This window comes from Oxyura jamaicensis, chromosome 8 (genome assembly GCF_011077185.1).
Source record: "Oxyura jamaicensis isolate SHBP4307 breed ruddy duck chromosome 8, BPBGC_Ojam_1.0, whole genome shotgun sequence".
NCBI lineage: Eukaryota > Metazoa > Chordata > Aves > Anseriformes > Anatidae > Oxyura > Oxyura jamaicensis.
In genome coordinates this window covers 25180688-25205527 of record NC_048900.1, presented here as the reverse complement: position 1 = coordinate 25205527, position 24840 = coordinate 25180688, and the positions used below count along the sequence as shown (strand labels likewise).

Below are 24840 nucleotides of genomic sequence, written 5' to 3'. Positions count from 1 at the left end.
CATCTAAACTGAAGTCTGTCTTTCTAGACCAAGAAGCAAGATAATTTCTCACTTATTACAGTTTTACCTGTCCTGGCTGAAAGGACAGTGAATGAACTGAAACTGGAAGTGTGGAAAGGCTTCTTTACAGGAGGCACGCTATTCAGCCAAGAAAATGTAGCAGAGTAATGTTCCTTCTCAAGCTTTTTGTTCATATAGTTGTCTTCCAAAATGACCAGGCTTTTTCCCTAGCTTTAAGAAAACACAGAAGAAAATGTAGTGTCACTGACCTTTATCATACTTGTGGAATTAGCTTACACTATTAAAAAAAAAAAAAAAAAAAAGAAAACAGATATAGTAAGCTTAATATGAGAACTGAATTGCTTGACAAAGCTTCTTCCTCACCCCTCTATCCTTACCTCTTCTCTTGCGTGATGAGGGGGGAAGAAAACATTATAGTAATTGCTCCAACAAGAATAATCAAATTATACAGAAGTGAAATTTTCACAGTAGAGATTCCTGCCAGTCATTGAGAGTTTTGCTGTGGGCATCTGCTCTAGGTTATTTTGAATGACTGAGCATGGTGTGTTATGAAATGTACTTGTTCATGTTTGTTTCTTTATACATTAGCTGTGTGTCAGGGAGTAGACCAGGAGATGAAAAAAAAAAAAAAAAGCAACTCATGAGCACAGTGAAAGTGCTGTCACATGCAGTATTTGAATCAGGGTTGGGTTTCAGTCTATAGGCAGCAGTGCATTCACTTCTGATTAAGAATTTCTTGTGTGATGTATATATTATAAATCTCCACATATGTACTACAGCCTGATAACACAGCGTCTGAAACGAGCTCTTGTTCAGCTGATGCCCTCTTGATTTATAAGTATTCCTTTGGGTTATCATTTCTGCATGTTTGTTTCTAACACAAAAACACAGCTAGCTATTACTGACAAGCTAGTTATGGCCAAAGCGCCGAATAGTGGCCACAAATGTCTGTTAGGTTGCTGAGCTGGTATATAATTATCAAGGGTGATTAGAGGTTTGCAGCTGTGATAGAATTCCCCCTGTTAAAACAGCTCTATTTCAAAGATCCTGACTGTTCAAGCTTAGCACGAGCTTCTTCTATTTTTAATTAAAAATATATAAAAATACATTGCAATAACTTAAGAATGCTTTTAATAATACTCTGACCATTGCTGCATGCTGCTGTTGTTTTCAGAGCAAAAGAAATGCCTCTGGGTTTCAAGATGTTTGTATAATCTCTATCAAAATTTTCTTTCACAGAGCAAATAATAATATTTTGGCATATTTTTCTGGGGATAATCTTTCACTTATTAAGCAATGAGCTGGTTGTACAATGGTAACATTGAAGGCATACGATACTCTCCAGTGGATACTGAGATAACAGCTCTGCTGCATCTACTGACTTGTGTATGTTGGTTATCCAGCTAGGGCTCCGTAGTACAATGCATGCTAACAGAATTAGCTGCAGAACAAACAGATATTACGTGGGCTTGATTTTCCTCTTGCTCAACAAGGGGAAAACAGGCATTTCCAGTTTTCACTAGAATTAGTATCAGTACCAAGAACATTAGGTGAAATTCTGGAATCAAGTGGATGTGGTGCTCTGAAGGTATTGCCTTACAGGAAGGCAGATGGCTGGTTGGGGTGCCTCATCGTCCTGGGCTAATTAGGAAAGTTACAGCAAACAGAAGTTAGAGATGCTAGACTGGAAGATTTGGGATTAGGTAATCTCAGTGTTCTTTAACTCCTTGAGGTTACAAAAAACGAAAGGCTAATTGTGTGCTTTGTATGCTAAAAAAAAAAAAAACAAACACCCACATTTCAATATTAGCAAGTTTTAATTCTACCTATTCCCATCATAGAGTTGGAAAGGATGAATTAGAAAGCATGCACCTTCTAGGCAATCACACGTGGAGTGACACCCTTGGGAAGGTTTCCTTCTGTGGCTTCTTCCATCCAGCTATGCTAGTGAGTGCAGCTGGTAAGCTTCAACTCTAATTTCACCAGGCCATTTCAGGATGCTAGAACCAAATGGCAGTTTTTTAAGACTTTAATTCCTTTTGTCTAATATACTACAAGCTGACCTTAAGTAGGACTGAGAATTAGTCTTTTCTTTTTTTCTGCAAGATTTATGAAGGAGAGTCAAGTATTGGAAAACATGCTTTTTTTGTACACCAGAATTTTGTTTGCTTTCCTTATCTCTGAGTATTAAAGGCCAAAAACATGGATTATTTTCCTTCACCTCAGGAGGAAACCATGCTTTCTTTGAAAATTCCCCCATTTAGTTGTCTGTTGAAGCAGATCCTAGACAGCTAGAAATAATTCTGCATTTGAAGTATAGCTGAATAATTTGACTCATAGCAGTCAGATAATACAGAAATAACACTTCTTGTTATGACTTCTAAATTTATATTAAAATCCAGAAGAACTCAACAAAATCAAAAAGCTTGTTGCTCTTGTAACCATCACATACTTAACAAAGAGCACAAAATAAATCAATATTCCTACTTCCCTTAAATATTATTGCTTCGGGTTGCTTGTTTTCAGTGGTTCTTGCTAAAAGAACCTGCTAAGGATCCTGGACTCTTGGCAGAGATTTGGCTGGTCTTTCCCCATGTTGTCCCTCCGGAGGTGACATGCTTTACAATGATAAGCACCGAGAGGACAAATATAGGCCTAATATATACGTCTGTAAACGCTGTGCTTCAGGGGCATGTCTGTTTTCCTACCATAATTTATTTTTTTAAGTAAGTCCTACTTTCATCCAGACAGCAGACAAGAAGAGCCATTCAGGGCTTTATTCAGATTACCGGATTGCTGGAGAGACCTGTATGTGTATTCACATGGGAGAAAACAGGGTTTCCAAAATGACTGTAATAGCTGAGGAGGAGGAAGATGATCCAGTTCTTTACAGGTTGGTTTAAGCTGGCCACTTTGGTTCTCTACATATGTTCTGCAAGGTATTAGAAAGCTCCTAGAGTTTGCCTTCTTCCTTTCTTCATTAGATACGGTTGCAATTAAAGCTTTTTTGAAGTGCTGTTTTTCTTGAACACTGTATGGCTGGGTTTGAGGACTAGCAAATTTGTCAAATCCAATTACTACTTTCCCCATTCAGTAATGGAGCTTATAATTTTTGTATCAGCAGTTCTCTGGTTTTTATTAGCTGAAAATCGTCAGCTTACTTTCAAGCTTAGCAGATTCAGTATGTGAGAACGTAGCGAAGCCGCCAAAGATTAACAAGTAGGAACGGGTGCCTGGCAGCTGCAGTTCTCTGCCAGTGTCATCGCTGTGTGTTCGTGCTACTATTTATCTTTCTCAGACCTTAAATGTCTTCGTTAAATATCCCTGGAGTGGTACAGGGATCTGAGTTTGCTCCTTCCTTTGAATTTCAAAAATCTGCAAGAGTGGGAATTAAGTCATGCCAGCAAGCTCTTTATAGAAGAGGTTGTAAGATTGTAAGATTATGGACTTGCAATTTTTCTTATTTTTCTGAGCTTGTGAAGGCAGCACTCTGGATTTCCATGCTGTGAATGATTTATCTTCCTGATGCAGCTGCAGACATATTTGTATCAAGAAATATTTGATAAAAATGGTCTTTTGATTGTTCGAGAGCATATTTCTAGAATGAAAGTTTCTACATAAAAATGATACTTTCTACCAGGAGGAATAACCTATTGTTTAAAGCACCCCGACTTCAAACTCACACTCTGGACTTGGCAAATATTCCTAGGTTGATCTGGAAAGTTCTTGGCAAATTTGAACTCTGTGTTCAAATCGGAAGAGATGTTGCTTGACTTCATCCCCTAGTTATTGATGCTGGCAATTAAAATACAAATCACCTTACACTGAACGTTTACAAATAAATGTAGTGTCTTAGTGTTAGAAAGCATAGATTTTAAAATATTGGTAGCAGTCTTTCTTTTAGTACTTAAAATATTGTTTCAGGTATCCTTGTGTGCACGTTACTCCAGGTTGTGCCATTACCTGTTTGTGTACCAGCAGCACACTGTTTAATATCTGCTGTCTTCTGAAAGGATTATCCTATTGCAAATGTCCCTGAAATGTTTTTGAGGCTTCAATCTTATTTCCTTCTCATTTAAAAACCACAGGAGGCCAAAAAGGAGATCTTTTAAACTTGCAGTGAGCATGAGCACTGTATACCCAGTGCTCAGAAGAGATCTAGCTTTTCAGTGATCACCTGAGTGACTTTGTGCAAGTTGCTGTGCCACCCTGGTTATTTCTCCACCTCATGGATCTTTCAAATGGGAGATCTTTGGAGTAGGGCTTTGCATGTGTGTATACATAGTGCCTAGAAAAATGGAATAATGGTATTTATTTCTGCTTTAATGTCTTATTTATTTCATAATCTGTATCTGCTGGTGCTCAGAGCCCTGTATATGTGTCTTTCAGCGTCTGTTCTTGTGCACACAAAAGCCATCAGGTTCAAGCTACCATACTTATGCAAAGGTGGTTTTCATGTGGAAAAAGAAAATACTCTGAATAAATTGATCAGTTTTTGAGTTTTAGCACAAAACAGATTCATTGGTTGAGAATATTGGAGATCAGGTACTGAGGCAACAAACCAGCATTTTCTGTTTTGGAATTGATGTCATGTCCACCCTCCTGGGAAGATGAATGCGACACGGCAGTTCTTACATCTAACGTACTGCAACCTTGTCTGGGAGTAAGCAGATGCAGTATTGAGAAAGAAAAATCACTCCAAGAGCAGCCTGATGTCTAAACATTTCTAGCCCCTGAGACACTAAAGCTGATGCTCCCAAGTGGCCTGCATTCAAATATTTGAGGTTTGCTATCTGTGGCACTGGACTGAGCTGCCTGAAAAGTAATCTTTTGCTTAATATTGATGTTTTTATAATTTCCAAAATAAAGATTAAACTTTCTGATGCAAGAGTCTCTCTTGAGAGAGGACTGTCTCCTTTATCTTGGAATAAAGATAACTCAGTTCTGGAGAAATGTTCCTGCTGGTAGATTACTTTTGAAATGAAAGGCAGAGCTTCTCTTTTCCCTAGCCTTTGCTTTGCATAAACTTCTCAAAGTCAAAGGAGAGGGCCATTTCTCACACAAATGTTCACAAAAAAAAAAAAAAAAAAAAGCCAACAACAACATTCCAGCAACTGTCTGGGGAGTAGGATGAAATGTGCTCTGATGTTGAACCCCTTCTGCTGTTAGCTCATTTTTGAGAGACGCTTTGACACTATAATATAGGGTTGCAAATTAGAATTGCAACACCCTGCTATTGGGCCAAGTGATGAAGCAGCACAATAACTGCTTGCTTGATCTTACCACTCTTCCTTTAATGTGCATGTAAAAGATACCAGGAGCCTTTCCAGGCATCTGTCAGGCTATTTGATGCTGTTAGGGAACTGCAGGCTGTGTGTGGTTAGTGTGCGTGTGTGTGTGTTTTACCAGAATTTCGTATAGTGTGGGAACTGTAGGGCAAAGTTTCAGGTTTTATAACAGTCAGGTTTTGTTTATTATTTACGACTTATAAAAATGCTAATTAAACTGGGGGATTATTGCAGCGAATACAGTTCTTAGGCTCTTGTCACAGGAGTTTCATAGGTAATTGGACTTGACCTGTATGTCATCTTCAATATTTCATTTGCTCCCGAGTATTATTACTCACTTCCTTTAAGATGATAGCTAGGCTTTTTATGCAGCTAAACTTCTGTTTAACCTTGCTATGAGAATGTGACAGTAGGCTAGTTCAGACAGGTTAACATTCATTTGGTAACCAGCCTGCTTAATCAGCCCGCTTCAACCTGCTGCAAATTAAATCTTTGTGAGTTCTAGCAGACAAGTGATAAAGTCATTCTGAATTATGTATAAAAAATAAATGGGGTATCTTCGGTGCTCATGGCAGTAAATGAAATTTAAGGCTTATGATTTATTCTCAGGTTTTTGCTAAGGATGATTGAAATTTAATTTACCTTAAGGTTTTTACAGTCTAATTAGGAGGGTGCTGTAGTCCTGAGCCACTCTAAGTGGCTCATTCTGTCCCCCCTCGGTAGTAATAATTTTTGGACAATCTAGAGGATCTTTTTCTGTCCTCTAGGTGTTTCTTCTGCAGGACCCATTAGCTACAAACAATATTTTGAACAAACAGCCCAAACTGTCTACAAGTCACTCAGAACGGTACAGAATCGAGTATTTTGTCGGGTTCAGATTCTGCAAATAATTGGATTTGTTGCCAAAATGAATGAGCTGTATTCATTTAAGAGCTATCGGTGCTGTAAATTTACCCCGCGTGCTATCAAGATTGGGCTTAGCAGCTTCTGAAGATTCGTTCTGGTCATCAGGCTCGCTTGGAGAGAGGACAGATAGGCTTTCCAGGAGAGGGCAGCAGGCTGTGTAAATGCTTGGGCTGTGTAAAAAGACGTGTGGAGGGTGCTCAAAACGACAAGAGTAGCACAGGCACTTTCTGTTGGTAGAGAAGTAGGCGATTCTTACTCGTAGTCACGTTAAGTACAGTTTTAAAGGCAGTGTACAGTCAGATCTTCTAACGTTATTGTGTGTTTGCAGGCATTATTTTGTCTTTCAAACGATGCTAGCTTTTTTCTATTTTGTCTCTTTGATTTTAAAAAGTTTAGATTTAGGCATACAGGAGTAGGTAAAAGTACTAATTAAGGCACTAATTAATGAACATCTATTGTGTCTGTGCTCACTGTAATTTTGCCACTCTTGTTGGGTTTGTGGGTGCCCTTGTTTATATGAGAAATATAGCACGAGCCTCTGACCTTAATTATAATCAAGACGAAGATGTAATGTATTTTGAAGTAGCCATTGTGACAACCTCTTACAACTTCTGATAAAAATTGTTTATTTCCAGTTAATCTTTTTTTTTTTTTTTTTTTTTTTCCAAGATGACTTAGCTGTTTTTAATTAGTTGTACCATTGCCTGTCATTTTCACGTTACTATTTGCTTATTGGTTAGGAAGGAAAACTGAACTACACATAGGTCCTCAAGGCATAACACTTTATTTTATTTGTTATTTATTTATTTATTTATTTATTTTTAGACCAGGAAGATCTTAATAGTCTTAATATGAAAACAAAACAAGTAACTCTGATAATACGGCTAGTAATTATTGCAAATTTAACAGCAATTTGAAGAGTTAGCCTAAACAAAACAAACAGAGCCAAATCCATACATCTTTTTATTCAACTTTGAAAGACACCATTCTTGTCCAGTTTAAAACAAGAGAAGTCACTTGTAACGGTTCAGAGTTCAGTTCTGATTTAGGAAAAAATAATAGTTGAAGATGGTTTTGAGTTTGAAGTTTGTTTTGAGTCTTTGTGCATACATATCTTTAAAACTATTCCACTCTAAAATGTAAAAATATCTACGGTCATCTCTCTTTTTTTTTTTTTTTTTTTTTCCCTGCAAGCATCTTTATCTGCAGGTCATACAGCTGTTCCTGAAGACTGTATATAGCTAATGTAAGAATAGCAACAAAATCCTCCAAATCCTAAAATGTGATATAGCAGCTTCATCGTCAGGTGAAAACAAATCTTAGCACTCTGCACCTAGCAGAAGATATTGTTACATATTTACAGTCCCTGTGCAATAATAGATGTTGTTTCTTTGACTATTTTTACGTAAGGAATAATTTTAGTTTTCCAGGCTTCGTACTTTATATTTGCATAATTAATTTGCACTTCTGCAATGAAGTTTTTAGTATGAATCTCAAAGATACCTTAAAAAAAAACAAAAACTTTAAAAGAAGCAAAGAAGAAAGAAAAACCTCTCAGTTGAGACTATGGCTTTAAAAAATGATAATTGCTTTTTTTATAGATGACTCTAGCTGTATCGGGACTGACTTTTCCTTGCCATCGACTTACAGTCGGAAGAAGATCTTCACCTGTACAAACGAGGGAACAGTCGGAGGAGGTAAGAACATCTTAATTTAATAAGATATACTCCAGAAAGAAGCAGGGAAAGCTCATTTTGCCATGATTGCTCTTCCTTCTATTGTCAAATACATCAGTAGAATTGCACGTTAATGAAAGAATTTTTTCACAATTCCTGGAACACATAATTGTGACAAAGAAAAGGAACTGGGCAATCAAATCATTGAAGAAAAAGAGGAAGAACAAAGTAAGCAAGCTGCAGTAAGCATTGAAAAATACTCCAAATTAAACAGAAGGTTGAAACATTTTAAAATACTAACAGAAAGAGATGTTTGCAGACTGTATAAAGTTACCCTTCATTGTTTCTAAGTATTAATAGCTTGTATTAAAATTTCCAGTGCCTTTTTCTTTCCTCACAATTATATCAATATAAGAGCAGTTTCTCACTTCCCACACACTTCTTACCATTTTAGTTAGAGAACTGTAATACGTATGGTGTGTCTTGCTGCACAGAAAGAACACGTTTCAATTACTTAGATCAGCTGAGTTGGCAAGGCGTAGCTGTGAGGTATGGTCAGGGTGCAGGCCTGGATATATGCTGTTGGATGGTTCTTTAAGGTTATAGGATGGTCAGACAATGTGGTTCTAGCTATAACTAAACCATTTAGCAGGTTAAATATGTAGTTATAGTTCTCTTCTGAGATCTGCCACCATAGCTATTTAATTGTACTCTTTATTTTATTCTTTCAGAATGATCTGATTGAGTTTGCCCACTTCATAGAATTTTGTTGTTGACTAGTTCATTCAGTAAATGTTCTTATTTGAAGCGTTTTGGTATGTGTAGCGTTTGGTATTATAGGGAGAGATCTGACATGGTTTGAGCTCTTTGTTCTTGTCATGGTCATTTGGAGCCATGATACACTTGTTGAACCTTCAGGGATTCGTGTAAATTTTCTGTAGTGCACTCTTACTGTAAGTTGCAGGTCAAGTGGAGCTGGAAAAGTTGCTCTTGAAGACAAGTCAGTTTAAAGGCAAGTTAACACTGAATAGTTAAAAACAAGGCTTTCTGAGCTATTGTATGTTTCAGAGGACATGCAGTCCAAAACACCTGACAGTGGGAGTTTGGAGGCACAGATGGGACCTTAGCATCTTGCGTAAAAATATTGATTTTTCTCCTTTGTCGTATGCCAAAGAAATCAGCCTGTCATTCAACATGCAGTAGTCTGTTGTGCCAAGCTAGGACCATGGATTCTAAATATGTATAAAAGGGATTGCAGTAAGATAGATAGGTAGCTTTCCAAGGACTGTCAGCCACTATAAATGTATAGCTGAAGTAGATCGCATCTGGATATTGGGAATTAGTGGTATATTTTGTGGCTTTTCCCACTCTAATTCAGTTACACCACCTGTAGTACCCTGTAGATAAAATTTGCTCAACTTTTCTCAACTCTGTGTATGCAATTCTAGATACTTAGTTATTTAAATAATGTATTTTGTCACATCATGCTCTGTCGGCCATACTTTTGGTAAAAATTAGGTCTTATTTATAAAAAAGTAATCTGATAATGCTGTATAAAATAATAAAATTAAATGCAATATACCAAGTATTTTCATAAGAATGCACAAGTGTTTTTCAGTATGTTGATGTCTGTAATAGAGGCTTATGGTGGATTTTGTTTTTTTGTTTCTAAATAGCAATGCACTGATGTTCATATGGTTAGTGACAGTGATGGAGATGATTTTGAAGATGCTACAGAGTTTGGAGTTGATGATGGAGAAATGTTTGGAGTAGCATCATCTGCCTTGAGGAAATCGCCAATGAGTAAGAGTTGAAAGTTAATTGACAATTAACTGGTAATAATACAGCACTAGTGAATGCAGAGAGGTATGACGAGTCTGCACAGAAAGAAACAGGAAAGTATCTTCCAACAGGACCATTAGAATTGTTTGAGTCTCGTGTCTGATGGGTGTGTTAAATAAAAGTACTGGAAACGTAATTGAGAACAATGAACACATCATCCCATGGAGGAAGCTTCTTCTTAACCCCATGATTTTAGGTTATAGTTGAAGGAGGATGATTTAATTCTGAGAAATGGTGATCTTTAACCAAATGTAGTTGTAGATACCTAGATTTTCCTGTTTTGAAAATTCTACAAATATTTTTAGGTAGATACATTTAACAGGTTTCTTAGTGATTATTTGTCCTTGAATTACAAAAAGATCAAGCAGGAACAGTCAATTAACTTCCTCTGTGCTATTCTATATATACTCTATTTTTTTAGGCTTACCTAGGTGTTATTATTACCTTAAAAGTTTTTGACAGCAAAGTTATGTTACCATGATGGCATGTGAAACTTTTTAACATTATGTTTAGGAAGTTTAAAATAATAATAATAAAAAAGTAACTAGAAATATTGTGGGTCAAGCCTTTCAAGACAGTGCTTTCATTTTAATATATTAATGTAAGTCCAGAGTGTTAACTCTGAACAAGTGATATATCACATTACACTGGACCTGAGGATTTTACTGTTTGGAAAGCCTGAATATATTCATGAGAGTGTCTGGAAATTCCATGTCTTTCCAAAGGTTCATAGTCTTTCATGAAATTTATATGGTCTCTTGGTAACCACTTCAGTAAGCTGTAAACATAAAAAATCCATGAAGCAAAGTGAATGCGCATATTAAAATCTGTTTCCATAAGGTTGTATTTAATCCATTATTTTTTTTTAGTGCCAGAAAATGCTGAAAATGAAGGAGATGCCTTATTACAATTTACAGCAGAGTTTTCTTCAAGGTAAGCTTAGCCTTATAACTGTGTAATTCTTGTTAAAAACTTAATTGAATTTAGTAAATAATAAAAATAAAAATAAACCAAAAGTACATATTTTCTTTTATAAGGATACACATTTAGGCATCCTTATCTAATTTATTTTAAGCTTAACTTTGATGGATCTATTTCTGAAATAGCATATTTCTCAGTCCATTTTAGAGTGACAGATTCTTGCCTTATTTAATTTGCTATTAACTAATACCATTACTTAATTATGTAGGAGTCCAGAAGAATGATAAAGAATCTGATTATGTATACTAGTTTTAATTTGATATGCAGGAACAAAAAGGCTGAAGTTGATTAATATTGAAGAATATATACAGTTGCAATAAGAGCTTTCAAAAAAATGAAATGGTTGGATCAATCATGCTTTTAAAAAATAAAATGCTGCTTTTTGTTTAACTTCATACCACTGAATCTTACACTGTTAAATGCTTACCTCACGTAATCAGAAAGGTAGAAGCTGCATAATAATGTATTACAAACTAATGCGAAGTTTGTGCCTTCTGTTTTCACCCGTGTAAGGAAATGTTCTTTTTGTATATATATATAAGTGAGATGCATTCATGTGTAATACAAGAATACACTTTAGTTAACCTTTATAGTAAAAGGAAGAAATAAGTTATTATTGAAAAAAAAATAGAGAGAAATTAAGGTGTCTATGTTTGTAAAAAGTTTTTATGATAAAATTTGCAATGTAGCAATTAGTTACTTCAAGCTTTTGAATGCTGGGGGACAGATTTGCTTTAAAGGAGAGAGCAGAAATACTTAGAAATGCAGTACTTTATCTTTCTAAGTGTTTAGCCAATGTGTTATATAAAAGAGGTAGAATATTGAAATTACTATTTTAATATTTTTATAGTAATTGAGATTTTTATCTCAAATAGATACGGTGACTGCCATCCTGTTTATTTTATTGGATCATTAGAGGCTGCTTTTCAAGAAGCCTTCTATGGGAAAGCTAGAGATGTAAGTGTGTCTTAAAGTTACTTCATTTAATTTAGGGGAAAAATGGAAATCACTGCACATGTTTTATCACTGTTTTAAAAAGGTAAACTATATTTTGGAGTTATCTCATTTATATTATTTGTAAATATTTATACAGTTGATTGACCAAAATACCTACTCTGTTGTTGAAATTACAGTGAATATTTACTCATAATGTGAATAATTACTCATGCTTTCTAATTATTCAGGCTGTATTTTTACTGGAGTCCTGTAGTGATTGGTAGCTACGGGGGTAGTTTTCTCTCTCTCTCTCTCTCTTTTTTTTTTTTTTTTTTTTTTTAATTCTCCTCCCTTTTCTTCCTGAAATAATTGTGTCCTAGCCCCATTTAATACTGGCTGGGAATCTTTTGGTTGACAAGTTCAACATTGCATGTTGGTAATTCCTTTGAAGGATGGCTAATGAAATTGTAAATTTATATTGAAAGGTGTCTGAAATACAGTCCTTTCTTTCTTTCGTTCATTCTTTTTTTTTTCTTCTTCATTTGTACAGCCTTTATCTGCCAAGTAAATTCCAGTACTAAAGTTTGGTTATTTAGGTTTTCTGTCCATCCAACCAGACATCTCAAGTTTCTGTTATTCTGTGCACAGTTGTAAAATCAGTATTTTAATAACATTAGAATGAGAATAGTTTATTTAAGTTCTGGTGACTTGAATTCACTAAGGAGAAACCCAAAGCCTTGCGTAATCAATCATAGACAAAGCTGAAACACAAACAAGAAAGTTATGCTGTTTAAATTTATTTTTTGTCTTGATAGATATTTAATTTTAAAATGAAGAATTTTGTGGCTTCCTGTAGTTATTGGAAGGAATAGCTGTGTTGTGCTAGAGGATGTTATGATCAGTATGTTATGAATCTACACTGTGTAGCTTAAATGAATGCTAACTTGACATATTGTGGACACAATTTTCTTACACTCTAAATTTAGTGAATATTTTCATGACTGTTTATGCCCATTTCATGACTGTATATGGATTTCAGGGCATAAATGTACACAGAATAATTCACTGGCAAAGTATAAATTTATAGCTCATTCAAGTGGAACAGTATACGTTTCAAAGAAATAAAATGATGAAATCAACATGAAAGGTTTTTGAGTTAAAAAGTTCACTGTGTCATTTCATCAGAAATGGTTGACACCATCACTGTAATCATGGAAGAGAACCCATTAGGAGCTTTCATAAATACTGTCTTATACCTCTAAATCTGATATTAATGCAGTGCAGTTGTTTAGTTTTTTAATACTCCAGGTACTTCATATATTGCTTGCATGGCACATCTGAAATCCACATGACCTTGCATTTCTAGTATTTTTTGATGTATTTGGGCTAGATCCTCATCAGGATAAAGTAATACATTTAAGAAAGTGTTATTTTTGTGACTTCTTCCTTTAAATTTTTGTGGAAAGATTGACATAATTTTTAGAAGCCCTTATGCCTCCCAGCAATCCTGTGAAATGTCACTGTTTTGATTATAACATTCTGATGTAAAGCAAAGGTATGATAAGGGATAGAAGCCATTTATTTTTACCGTGTTTTCCCTGTTACAAACAAGTTTTTTCAGAAACACCTCCTGGAATTCTTAAGCGAAGAAAGGGATATATTATTTTCTATTTTTATAGCTGCATTTCATAAAAAAATTGAATAAGTGTATCAGTATAAGAAAAAAGCTTAAGAGAAAACTGCAACCTGACTGTCTTCTAATTTATACTATGGAGGGCACTTAATTTTACCAGGGCAACAGATGAGCTTCAGGCACCAGCATTCTTCACTTGAAGTGAGAAATTGAGTTCCAAGAGTAAATAAAAACAAGATTGAAGGTTTAAATCCTCTGCTAGGCTTTTTGAACTTATATACTCATTAAATGTTTATTGGAGTGGTGGGATTACGAAGGATTTGGGTAGCTTCATCAACTGGTATATACTTAATCACTAAGTAAAACACTACATTTGATAGAGTGTTTCTCACGATGCCACACTCAATCCATCTTAATGAAAACCACTTCAAACTGATTTAATTTGAGAGCACTTGGCAGCAAGAGTGCTCAGAGATCTTAGCCTTTTCTTGACAAAATCTCAATGCTGTCCAGAGCAGAAGGTGCACTCTACAGTTCAGGTCCAGTTAGACAGCCATCAGCTGTGTTTTTAATCTGTATAATGGATACTTTCTCCTTCCAAAATAGCTCATTATATATGAACTTGAAGCCTTTTTTCAGAAACACGTTAGTTTGGGTTATTTTAAGAAAATCAATTTATGTCAGAACATATATTTTAAACACAGATTGTTATATTTCTTTTACAGAAAATAGATGTTTTTTCTGTTAAATCTTAACATTTTTTTTAATTAATTGGAAAGGATGTTAATCCATAGCTGCATAAGAAAATGTTATTTGAAACAGAAACACCTTTTAGAAAAGTTAGATATTTGTCTGTTTACCTGTATTTTGTTTATTTTTTTTATCGTAGCTCTTCATTTTGAGTCATTAGAGTTGAGTTTAACACAGATGATGGGTGTCTTTTGCTTAAGAGCAAGTGCTACCATGACAATGCCAGTTCTAGGCAGAGAGATGGATTGAGGTCAAATATAGCTTTACTTTAAAACATGTACATACCTCTGACACAAAAATGCAGATATAGCCAAGCCAAGATACAGAGTTTTGCCTTTAACAACTGATGTCCTTGGTCCTTGTGAATGAAATCCCCGGTTACCTCTTGCAGCATGATGGTTCAGAGCATTCTGTGTTAATTTCTAAGGCTTACTGTGTATATGTAACACAAGACAATATTTTCATGATTAATTTTTAATTGGGTCAGGAAGGGAAAGAGAGACAAAGATCTATTAAAATAACATTATTTTTTGAAATTATTTCTCTACTTACTGTGCCCATTTGAAACAAATATTTCGCTGTCATACTAGTTTATGAAGAACAAGCTTACTCTTTCTCAAATACCATTGTAAAACTAGCTAGAACAGATGCCAGAGATTAAATCTTATAATGCACATTTTTAAACAAGATGTTTGCAGGAGGTTTCTTTCCAACTGAATGCAGTTTATGGGTGCCTTATGTTCTGAAACATCGGGGGGTTTATCCTAACTTAGGGTGGTATCACTTAATCTCTATATTGAATTTCTTTAAGCTATTTACTTGAATAATACTAGAGTATTGTCTTTTATTAGAGTTTGTTTACCTTTTTATCTTACAGGTGGTTGCTACTCTTATTAGGAGAAATGATAAAGGCATCTGCTTTACCTTTTCAGTAGCTCTTATGTTTTTATATCTCTGTCAGATCACCTCCTGCTCCTCTCTCAACCTTTCTGTCCACTGACTTCTAATAAATATGTGAAACATCTCTCTTAGCACAGATTGGTATTGTCACCTCAATATATACTCCTGCATGCTGAAAATGAACCATGTTGTTCTTCTCTTTGAATTCTGTCTTCTAGGTTCAATTTCCTGGCAGAACCATCACTTTCACATATGGGTACTTAATTTCCTGAATACCTAGAAGAAAGCATGCTCTTTCCATGATTTAGCATGATCAAATAAAAACCTTTTTTTTTTTTCTTTTTTTTTTTTTCTTTTCAGGTGGTAGCTTTAGTATTCCTTCATACAGGGTTTTCTATAGTACAATTTTATCTGCATAATTCAGAAAACTGTCGCTCGTTATTATTTCAGCTAATTAAGTTCATACTGACCTTTTGAGACCTTGAAGTACCCTCTCCTGAGGTAGTCTATGTCAAGGATGCACCAGCCTGTGGGAAAATTGAACAATGCAATGGACTGTTGAAGACTACACTGAGAGCAGTGGCCGCAGGACAGCTTTTTGGTTTAGCCCTTGACATCTTTTTTTTTTTTTTTTTTTTTTTTTTCTCCTAGATGAAAGATTATTCCTAGCCAGTACGTTGAAGTCATATGCCTTCTTAGGCCCAATGAATGAGTTTCTGCAAAGTGTAGTAAGTTTGGCATATGTGTGAAGAAGGGACCTGTTCCAGAACAATGGGTAATTACCGATTAGAGAAAAGTCTAGGCAGGTGGCCAGTGAGGGAAGGGAGTTCTGTCATGCAGGAGGTGGGATTGAATGTATTCTTGTATATGTTCCCTAAATATTGTGGAGCAACGTGGAGTACAGCTTCACCACTGCCTTTTACTTTGACTCTGGGCACATTTCAAATCAAATCAAATCAAATCGCTCCTGCTACATTTTATGAGGGGCTTGAGTGTATGGCATATGGTAGGTGTGCTTTGAAAAGTGATTTTTCAGTTGAGCTGCCTGGGAGTACTAGAGGTTAAGTGACTGTTTAACAGATTATAATTTGGTGTCAATAACATGCATGCCAGTCTACACAGTCTGGTTGTAGAGGACAGCTAGAGAAGTGTAAATCTAGGTACCCAGAAAGAATAAAGCAGCTACAGTAACGTAGATGTCAGTACATAAATTCCAGTTAAGACCCATTTAAGTTACCTACATTTACTTTCTTGCCTGACGTATTTGTTAACAGTCTTGCCTGACGTATTTATTAACAGTTCTGTACTTTCATCCTTAAACTGATTTTGAAATAGGTAATTACCATTTAGAAATTTTTGCTACAACATATCAGCTTAGTAGTCTCATTGTGTCCCTACACCCTTTATTCTGCTTCATCATTCATATAGGAAAGGTTAGTCTTGGGTATGGATACATCTTCAATGGTCTCTGTACTTGATATTAAACATTGAAAGTTTATTGAAATTGTCTGCCACACTCAACATTTTCTCCTCTTTTGAAGCTTAGGTTTTGTAGTTCTTATCTGAGTTTGGTTTTAATTACTGGTTATTTGTTGCACTATGTAAGATATCACTACAAGTTCAATTGATTGAAATAGAGATACAACAGTATAATAGGATCAAATAACTGGAACATGAAAGTATTTTAAATCAAACTTAAAATAAAGCATACCTTCACATGGAAGAGTGGTTAACCATTTGAACAGCTTTTCCTGTTTAGTCTGGATTCTCTTTCACTAATGGTTTTACTGAAAGACAAAATAATTAAAGTTGGAACTGATTTAGAGATGTCCTATGCCATGTATAATACAGAAGACCAGATCAGGAGATTCATCTCCTAATGATCAGGGATCACCTCAGTCTCACTTAGGAACTTACAGGGTACAGTTTAATTCAGATTCTCTTCTACAGCACTAGAATCTGGTTACTGCCCCTTTTTTATGTCTTTGGTGTCTGTGTCCTTTCTTTTGACTGGTGCAAGGGGAATTCGACAATGCTTATCTTTAGCAGGTTCTGTTCTGTTATTTGTAATACACAGGGAAGGCTTCCTATGAATCTCTGTCTGCCCTATTCCTGCTTTGATCCTTTTTCAAAGGGGAATAAATTCTAATGCATATCACCTTGGTGTATTGCAGAGGGTTTACATTCTGCTTGGGAAAAAAGATTGCACATGGTAAAGTAGTTTTGCTCACGAAAGCTGATCATATGATCTCCAGGATCACTTTAGATAGGTGGATCAGACTGTACACATCAAAGGCTTAAAGATGTGCATAAGTGTCCCTTTGTTCCTTTAAATTAGCTTTTACTATGTAAAACCCAGAGGAAGAATGAAGATCATTAGTCTACCAACTTGAAAGAACATTCAAGTCTCTAGCACATGTTACGTAGTGAACATTTTTGTCTCAATCATTACTTGAACTTGTAAATCTGAGATTCATAAATAAACATTCAGGTCTGTGGTTTTGCTGACCCTTATGACTTTGTTGCTAGTCATATTCATATTCATCTGTGCTATCTGAAAGTTACTCATGTTTTAGGAACTGACTGAGAAGCTTGGATATTGCATTACTCTATCAGTGATGATAGAGTCATGAAGACATGTTTCATTCTGCCACAGGGACAACTTGGCCTTCATTTCAGTGTCCCTCTACAGCCTGTGTTTCTTTCCAGGGTGCTACATGCCAGGCATGTTCCATCAACAGATCAAAATCAGGCAGGAAGGGGCAGCATCACTTAACAACAAATGACATGGTGGTGGGTGTGGGGCACAGGAGCCGGGGCAAGGCCAACTGGATCTTGTGCACAATCTGATTGCAACAGAAGTTGTAGAAAAAAATGCTTGAGATCTGGATTTTTTCTTTCTTTTGAAGTATTTAGATAAATAAGATGCAGAAAATGGTTAGTACCTCTTCCTGATGTCCCTTTTCCCTTTAAATAAAATGGAACCCGGAGCTTAGAGCTAAAGCATTTAGGACCTTAAGTGTTGCTGACAATGAGGAGACTTATATTCATGATGTTTGTAAATCCTGGCCCCTTCTGAAAATTCTAGTACATGACTGCGTGGTTTTCATCATCAACGTCCTCTGAAAAGTACATCTCTAGATGGCTTAAATTCTTAAAGCCCATCAGATAGATATTCAGTACTTAGAGCCTTTCAGTATGCCGTACCTAGGGACTAACAGAAGTTCTTCCCCATTGGATTTTTCTCTTGGTTAAAACTTTGTGCTAAGTATATAACCCTGAAGTCATTATGTGTTTGAGGCATCCAACACAGAACAGACTGGTGTTGCATTAATAGTCTTCTTTTATGAAGGTCAAGACTGTTCAAAGAGTTTCATAAGCCTATTTTATTTGTATTGACCAAAAATTTCCCTGTATTCCCCTGTAGTCATCCTAGAATCCTAGAATTTACTCTGATTGTTTTTCAAAAGTCTAGAAATAAATAAAAAAGCTTCTTACAAATTTATACTACCATAATAAAAAGGTTAATAATAATAATAGTAAAATTCCCCTCACCCCCCAAAACAGCTTCAAGCCTTTTGCAATAACACTTTTTTATTCTTGCCTTCTATAAAGATTTTTCAAAATGATGTTTCAGCACTTTGTCCTGTTACCACTTTTCATTGTTCTTATAATACGCCTATGCCCAACCTTAATATTTTGGACAAATCGGCAGACTCAAATATAGTCTGTATATATGGTGCTTAGTCTTTGCCTAGCAAGATTTGTTGATGCAACAAAAATTACATTCAGTTGTAAAGTAGCTCAATGTAAACATCTATTGTGTATGTGCCTGTTTTGTTTACCAAAATTTGTCTGTAAATCTTTAAGCCTAAAACTGTACATATTTTGAAACATTCAGTTGTATGGAATCTCATATTTAACAGTTTCATGGGGTTGTTTCTTTGGAACTAAAAGTGTTTCTCAAGAGCCTTTTTTTTCTACTCGCTCCCCGTGAAAAGAGGAGAGCAAAGCCATCCGCTTACCACAAAGCAGTGCCACCACAAAGGAAAGATTAAGGGTTTAGAGAGAGGTCAATGTGGGTTTTTCTCTAACTAAACACTTTCCTAAAGTTTCCTTGTGGAAAAAATAATGAAGTCATCTCAGAGTTTTTAAAGAATTTTTATTTCTTTTTCACCGTCTGCATTCGCTTGTCTTCTCAGCATGGATGTTTAATCTTTCTAGGCTTTGTGAATTGGTCCAAATGAATAAGTGGTGAGCTGTCTCTCTAGGAGCTAGAGGCTTATTCTAAGGCCCTAATCACTGAGTAAACACATCTTTGCCCTCCCTCTCTTACAAGTGCTATATAATAGTCGAGATTCTAGCACAGTAACCTGGATATTGCAGGGATCGACGCTTTGAAATGCAGAATGGCTGATCCTCAAAAACAGACAGTGCCTGATCTTCCCCTGCCTCTTTCTTCTTTTTAAATTAAATATCACCACAGAAATGCTGTTTTATTGCTTGATATTGTGCATTAGTGCCCTGGATTTTCAAGTTTAGTTTCAGTCAACATTGTTGCCTGCACTTATATGGATCTCTGCATGTTGGGCTTATTAATGGCCCTTTCTGGCACATGTGTACTTGGTTCTGAAGAACATTTAAATTAAATTAGTCAAACATTAATGCAAATTACTAATCCCTTTCCCAAAGTCTAATGTTCAAATGTATTATTCTTTTTATAAACAGTCATTAAGTTTTATCCAAAGCAAGTATTTGAGGTTATAGCCATACAGTTTTTTTTAAAAAAACAAATTTGTCTCAAAATTGCATCCGTCTTGCTATATCAATGCACCTCAGTGTCTAGCATTCAGTCTTAGTTCTAATGAAGAGATTGTAAATGACTTTTATTTAAAAGTCTGAAAATACCACTTACTACATTGTCTAAGGAAACACGTTCAAGTAAGGTTTTAAAATGTAATGGTGGAGGCGAATGAAACATTGTCAGTTTCTGAAAGGTGTTTATAATTTCTTAAATACTTCATACAGAATCATGGTCTTTTAATAGCTTATAGTTTTCCTATATTTTTCACAGTCTGCTCTCTTTGTGTAGACACAGACTCACTTTCCAGAATGTGGTCTGAAAGTGTCATGGGGACACACAGCAGAGCTGTATGCTGCTGACAGTGAACTTCAAATATTACGTGATAGGATTTCAGAAAAACACGGCAAAGATAATCTGGTTTCAATTCACTAATACTGTCTTCAGCATCTAGTCTTTGCTACCAGAGCGGCTATGACGAGGTGTATCAGAACTCACAGATGTAAAGTGAGGTTCACAATTCACTCATTTGATCTGTTTCCCATGTCTAGAGGGCATGACTTATGAGGAGCAGCTGAGGTCCCTCAGTTTGTTTGGCCCAGAGCAGAGCAGGCTGAGGGGAGGCCTCGTGGCCGCCTGCAGCTCCCTCACGAGGGGAGCGGAGGGGCAGGCGCTGAGCTCTGCTCTCTGGGGACAGCGACAGGACCTGAGGGAACGTCATGGAGCTGGGACAGGGGAGGGTCAGGCTGGGTGTTAGGTTCTGCGCCTAGAGAGTGGTTGGGCACTGGGAGAGGCTCAACAGTGATCATGACACCAGCCTTCCAGAGTTCAAGGAGTATTTGGGCAACACTCTCAGACAGATGGTTTGGTTTTGGGGTGGTCCTGTGTGAAGCCAGGGGTTGGATTTGATGATCCTTGTGTGTCCAACTTCTTCCAACTTGGGATATTCTGTGATTCTGTGATTTCCATACCACATCCCTTGCACTTGTATCTTACACATTCGCAGTGCTGGGATGGCCACCTTTCTTCTCAGCTCCACAAGAGATTCAGCCAGCTGGGCTGGCACATGGCCTTTTCATCAGCTGCACATTGACTTATGAAGTAGGTGAGAGGCTGATGTGCTGGGGGCCTCCCCACACCATACGACTGGATGGAGAGCTGCCAAAATATTCAGCATGTAGCATCACAGGCTTTGGGACAGTGGGCAGCTGTACTCTTTCTTTCTCAATTTTCTCTTTTGTTTGGCTACAGATGGGTAGGTGATAATGCGCTGTCATTTTTTAAGGTTGCGTATAATTGTATTTGTTTGGAAATCTTAGACACTGTTGTATTAATTGGTGTGTTCCTTGCTCAGGGAATTGTTCTAAATGTTATCTTTTTTTTTGGCATGCTGCCCAACAAAGTTCACACATTTTTAAGCTAAGTCTATTAATAGTTTTTGATTTTACATTGAATCATTGTTATTTTCATGTTCTAAGGATATCATATAATATTTTGGTACCCAAAATAAAATTGCAAGGAAGAGTTGAGAAAACATTGTAGATTTAGAGGTATGGACCCTTTGCCTTGAAATCTATTGTTTTTTTTTCCTGTATGCACACTTTGAAGTAGTTGGCACCTTCAATAAACACCATTGGTGTACTAATACACAAACTTGCAACCATAATTTAAAATTACTAAATAGACTGAGGAAATTTTCACTTATCAATCTTTTTTCATGTCTTTTCAGAGAAAGCTTCTTGCTATCTACCTCCACCATGATGAAAGCGTACTAACCAACGTTTTCTGCTCACAAATGCTCTGTGCTGAATCTATTGTCTCATATCTGAGTCAGAACTTCATAACCTGGGCGTGGGACATGACAAAAGAAGCAAACAGAGCAAGGTAAGACTCTTTGCACTGTGAATGGAGTAGCTTTTCCTTCAAAGAACAGCTTATCTCTGTGTATCAAATGTTTTGTTGCTTGATATTTATTTGAATTAAAAACTTGCTTGTTCATAACTCATCAATGAAACTGTGCTGGCAAATGCTCACTGGGAATTGAACCCACATTTTCATTACAAATGGACTTCTTATTCCTGCATAGGAAAAATAGTTCAGTAATTGAGTTCCTTTTTTCCTTTTAGAGTTTATTTTGCAAACATAACTCTAGAACTATGTCTTCTCTTAATATTTCTTTACTGGACAAGAGACAAAAAGTGGACAAGAGAGAACAGAACAATCACTTTGTCTAATAATACGCTTTTAAAATGACACTTATGTTTCATAGGAATTCCTCACTCGACTTTCTGCATTTGTCATTGGATGAATCTGTGGTTGTGCATGTAGTTCAAATTACTCTAGAGAACAGTTAAAGATTATGAAAAAAAGCAAAAGGGGGGGGGGGGAGAGAGAAAGGAAAAAGAAACATCTAGGTTCTTTCATGGGACCAAATACATAGACGGGAAACTTGCTTAAGTCTTTTGGTATTGCCATTCATTGGCAGTAAGGAGCCTCCTCCTTTTCTTTTATCCCACAACTTGATGTAGAAGGAAACACTATTTCTAAACCATCTGTAGTGGCTAAGTTCAGTTGACTACCTGCTGTTCTATTGTTTGGTTTTCTATTTAATTCTCTAGTTTCTTTTATTTTACAATGACAAAAAATTGCAGTGTAGTTTCTTTTGAAAAAGTGTGTTTGAGGGTTTTTTATGACTGACGATCAACAGCCATGTAATTGCTTTGTTGTGTTTTACTAAAGAAATCTATTAAGTAGCACAACTTTGATACACTAGTAATAAGAGTTTGCAGGTTACAGAGACACCTGTGGTGACCAAAGCGACAGAAGCTGCTTATTAGAAAGAGCCTGTACAGCTGTGTCCTATTAACTCCTTATGACACTTCTTAAAACACAAAATAAAGGGCTTGTTTAAGGCTTTATAGCTATTCTCAATGAACTTAGTCACTGATTGTGCAGTATGATAGGGTTTTTAAGCCTTCATTTTTTGCTTTCTATTAGCAACAACAAAGAAACTGTCATATTAACAGTGAGGTCAAAAAATAGTAAGGGGTAAACAAGGCATGCTGGCTCAAATTAGAATAATTTCTCATTTGTGTTTAGTGTCACATCCTGCTCCTTAGACTGTGATTTCTTCAGAGGGGGCATGGTGCTTCCTTCCCTCTTTGGAAAGTGTCAATGCACTGTAGACATTCCTGTAAATAAATATGCAGTACCTCTGTTTAACTACTACACTTCTTTATATGACACAACGACAGTGGTCTTGGAGTATTGTTTCCTTACAAATGCAGTTGCATGTAGCTTTTGTTTGAATGGTGAGAAAACAACAGGAGTTGTTTTTTGCATTCTAGTGTGGCCCAAGAACAACTTATTTGCGCTGTTAGAGATGCCTGAAAAAGGCGACATGGAAAGGTAGAACGATCAGGCACACTTTATTTACCCTAATCAATAGGGACACCTCAATTTCAGTAGTAAAAGACAGGTTTTCAGTACTGTAGATGACACGATTGATTTTAAATAGAAATACTTTGTCATATAAGCAAAAATAAATAAATCTGTAATACTCTGCTTTTTCTTACCCTTTGCTGTTCTCTTTCTGAAATCTATGGATGAAATGTATGTCTGTTCTGGAAGCAGTTTTATTGCTAGCTTCTGCTTTTCTCATTAACGAAACGGGGGTCTATCCTGAACTGTAGAAACAGCTCCTAAGTCTTTGTTTCCTCATTTTGTGTCTGATACAAAATATGATTTCCTCATATCAGTGTCTGATAGTAGTGATCTTGACAGTTCTGGCCCTACCTTTTGGGCTGAGCGTACAGCTGGAGCAGCTCACCAGCTGTGTTGGGCGATCTCATGGGCTAAGCAGTTCCTCAAGTATAGAAATAGGTAGGCAGTAAGGTCAGACATGAACAGCTGTAGTTCTGGCATCTTCGTACTTCAAAGAGTTGACTTAATACCATTATTGTAATATAATGATATGTGTGCATATATATGTACACAAGCATATGCCTAGGTATTTTTATTAATTCATTAATATATATTAACGTAATTCATGTATTTACATCCAGGACATGTATATAATCAATATACATAAATACATATGTGCCTACACATGCACACATACTCTTAAGTTTGTACACACAGCATCTACAAATATAGATTACACATAATATTAACAGATTTCCGAAGTACTTAATGTTTGCCAAGCAAAGCAATGCCAAAACCATAAAACAGTGCCTCAGATGTCTGTAGCAGCTTTTCAGCTTTTGATATCTTTGCCCTTGGGTGCTGTATTTCAAGGTGTTGCCAACTTTTCTCAGCTATGATGACAGGTACTTGTTAGTTTTAATGTTCAAATGATGGTTTTTCATTTTGCTTAAGCTTAGGAAAGAGTTAATTGACCAAAGTGCTTCTCAGCAGCAGGTTGTCTTCACCTGCAATTTCCATCACCAAGTAATTAGCCATATTCACAGTTGCTGACCCTTAATACTAACCTACTGAATGATGCATGCCTGGATGAAGACCAGTTGACCATATTACTCTAGCTCCCCAATCCTATTTGATCCTTCAGCAAATATATTGCAGGTGTGGGGTCTGTGAGTGCTGGACTTGGTGAGTTAATTTACCACTGCCTCCTAAGGAGTGACCATAGATTCTGCATATGTTGCTTGCAAAACTGCTGGACTTGTTCTTTGGGCATCAAATCCTTAGCAGGTTTCACAGAACAGTGTGAAAACTTTATCTATTGTATTTTGCAATATTTTATTTAATTTACTTTAATAGCAATACAGTGCCAGTCCATAAAAACAGGTCAAAAGTCTAATTAATGTTTTAAAAATAAAGGCTCTCAAATACCAGGCGAGTTTGTCATTTTCTGTATGGTTTGTTTTGAGGAGGAAGAGGAAAGAAGGTGAGGAGGGAACCCTTATGTTCCATGATTACATCCCACCCGCTCATTTTCTCCTTTTCTCCTTTGCTTTTGATTTTAGTGGCGGTCTTAACAGAATGTCAAGATCAATTTGCAGCATGGTTTAACTCAAGGTTTGCATTCTGCCAGCAGCAATTGTCCTAACGAACAATACCGTGTGTTCTTGTAACTTCAGAAGCTTT

At 36.3% G+C, this 24840-nt stretch overlaps 1 protein-coding gene across 1 annotated transcript in view; it reads left to right on the top strand.

Moving 5' to 3' along the window:
* The window catches only part of FAF1 (Fas associated factor 1), a 162656-nt gene that overhangs the window by 94540 nt on the left and 43276 nt on the right, over nucleotides 1-24840 (top strand). Inside the window, exons 9-13 of the mRNA XM_035332623.1 lie at nucleotides 7817-7912; nucleotides 9568-9694; nucleotides 10603-10666; nucleotides 11590-11671; nucleotides 21464-21618. Coding sequence (XP_035188514.1) covers nucleotides 7817-7912; nucleotides 9568-9694; nucleotides 10603-10666; nucleotides 11590-11671; nucleotides 21464-21618 — 524 coding nt within the window. The remainder of the gene's footprint in view (nucleotides 1-7816; nucleotides 7913-9567; nucleotides 9695-10602; nucleotides 10667-11589; nucleotides 11672-21463; nucleotides 21619-24840) is intronic.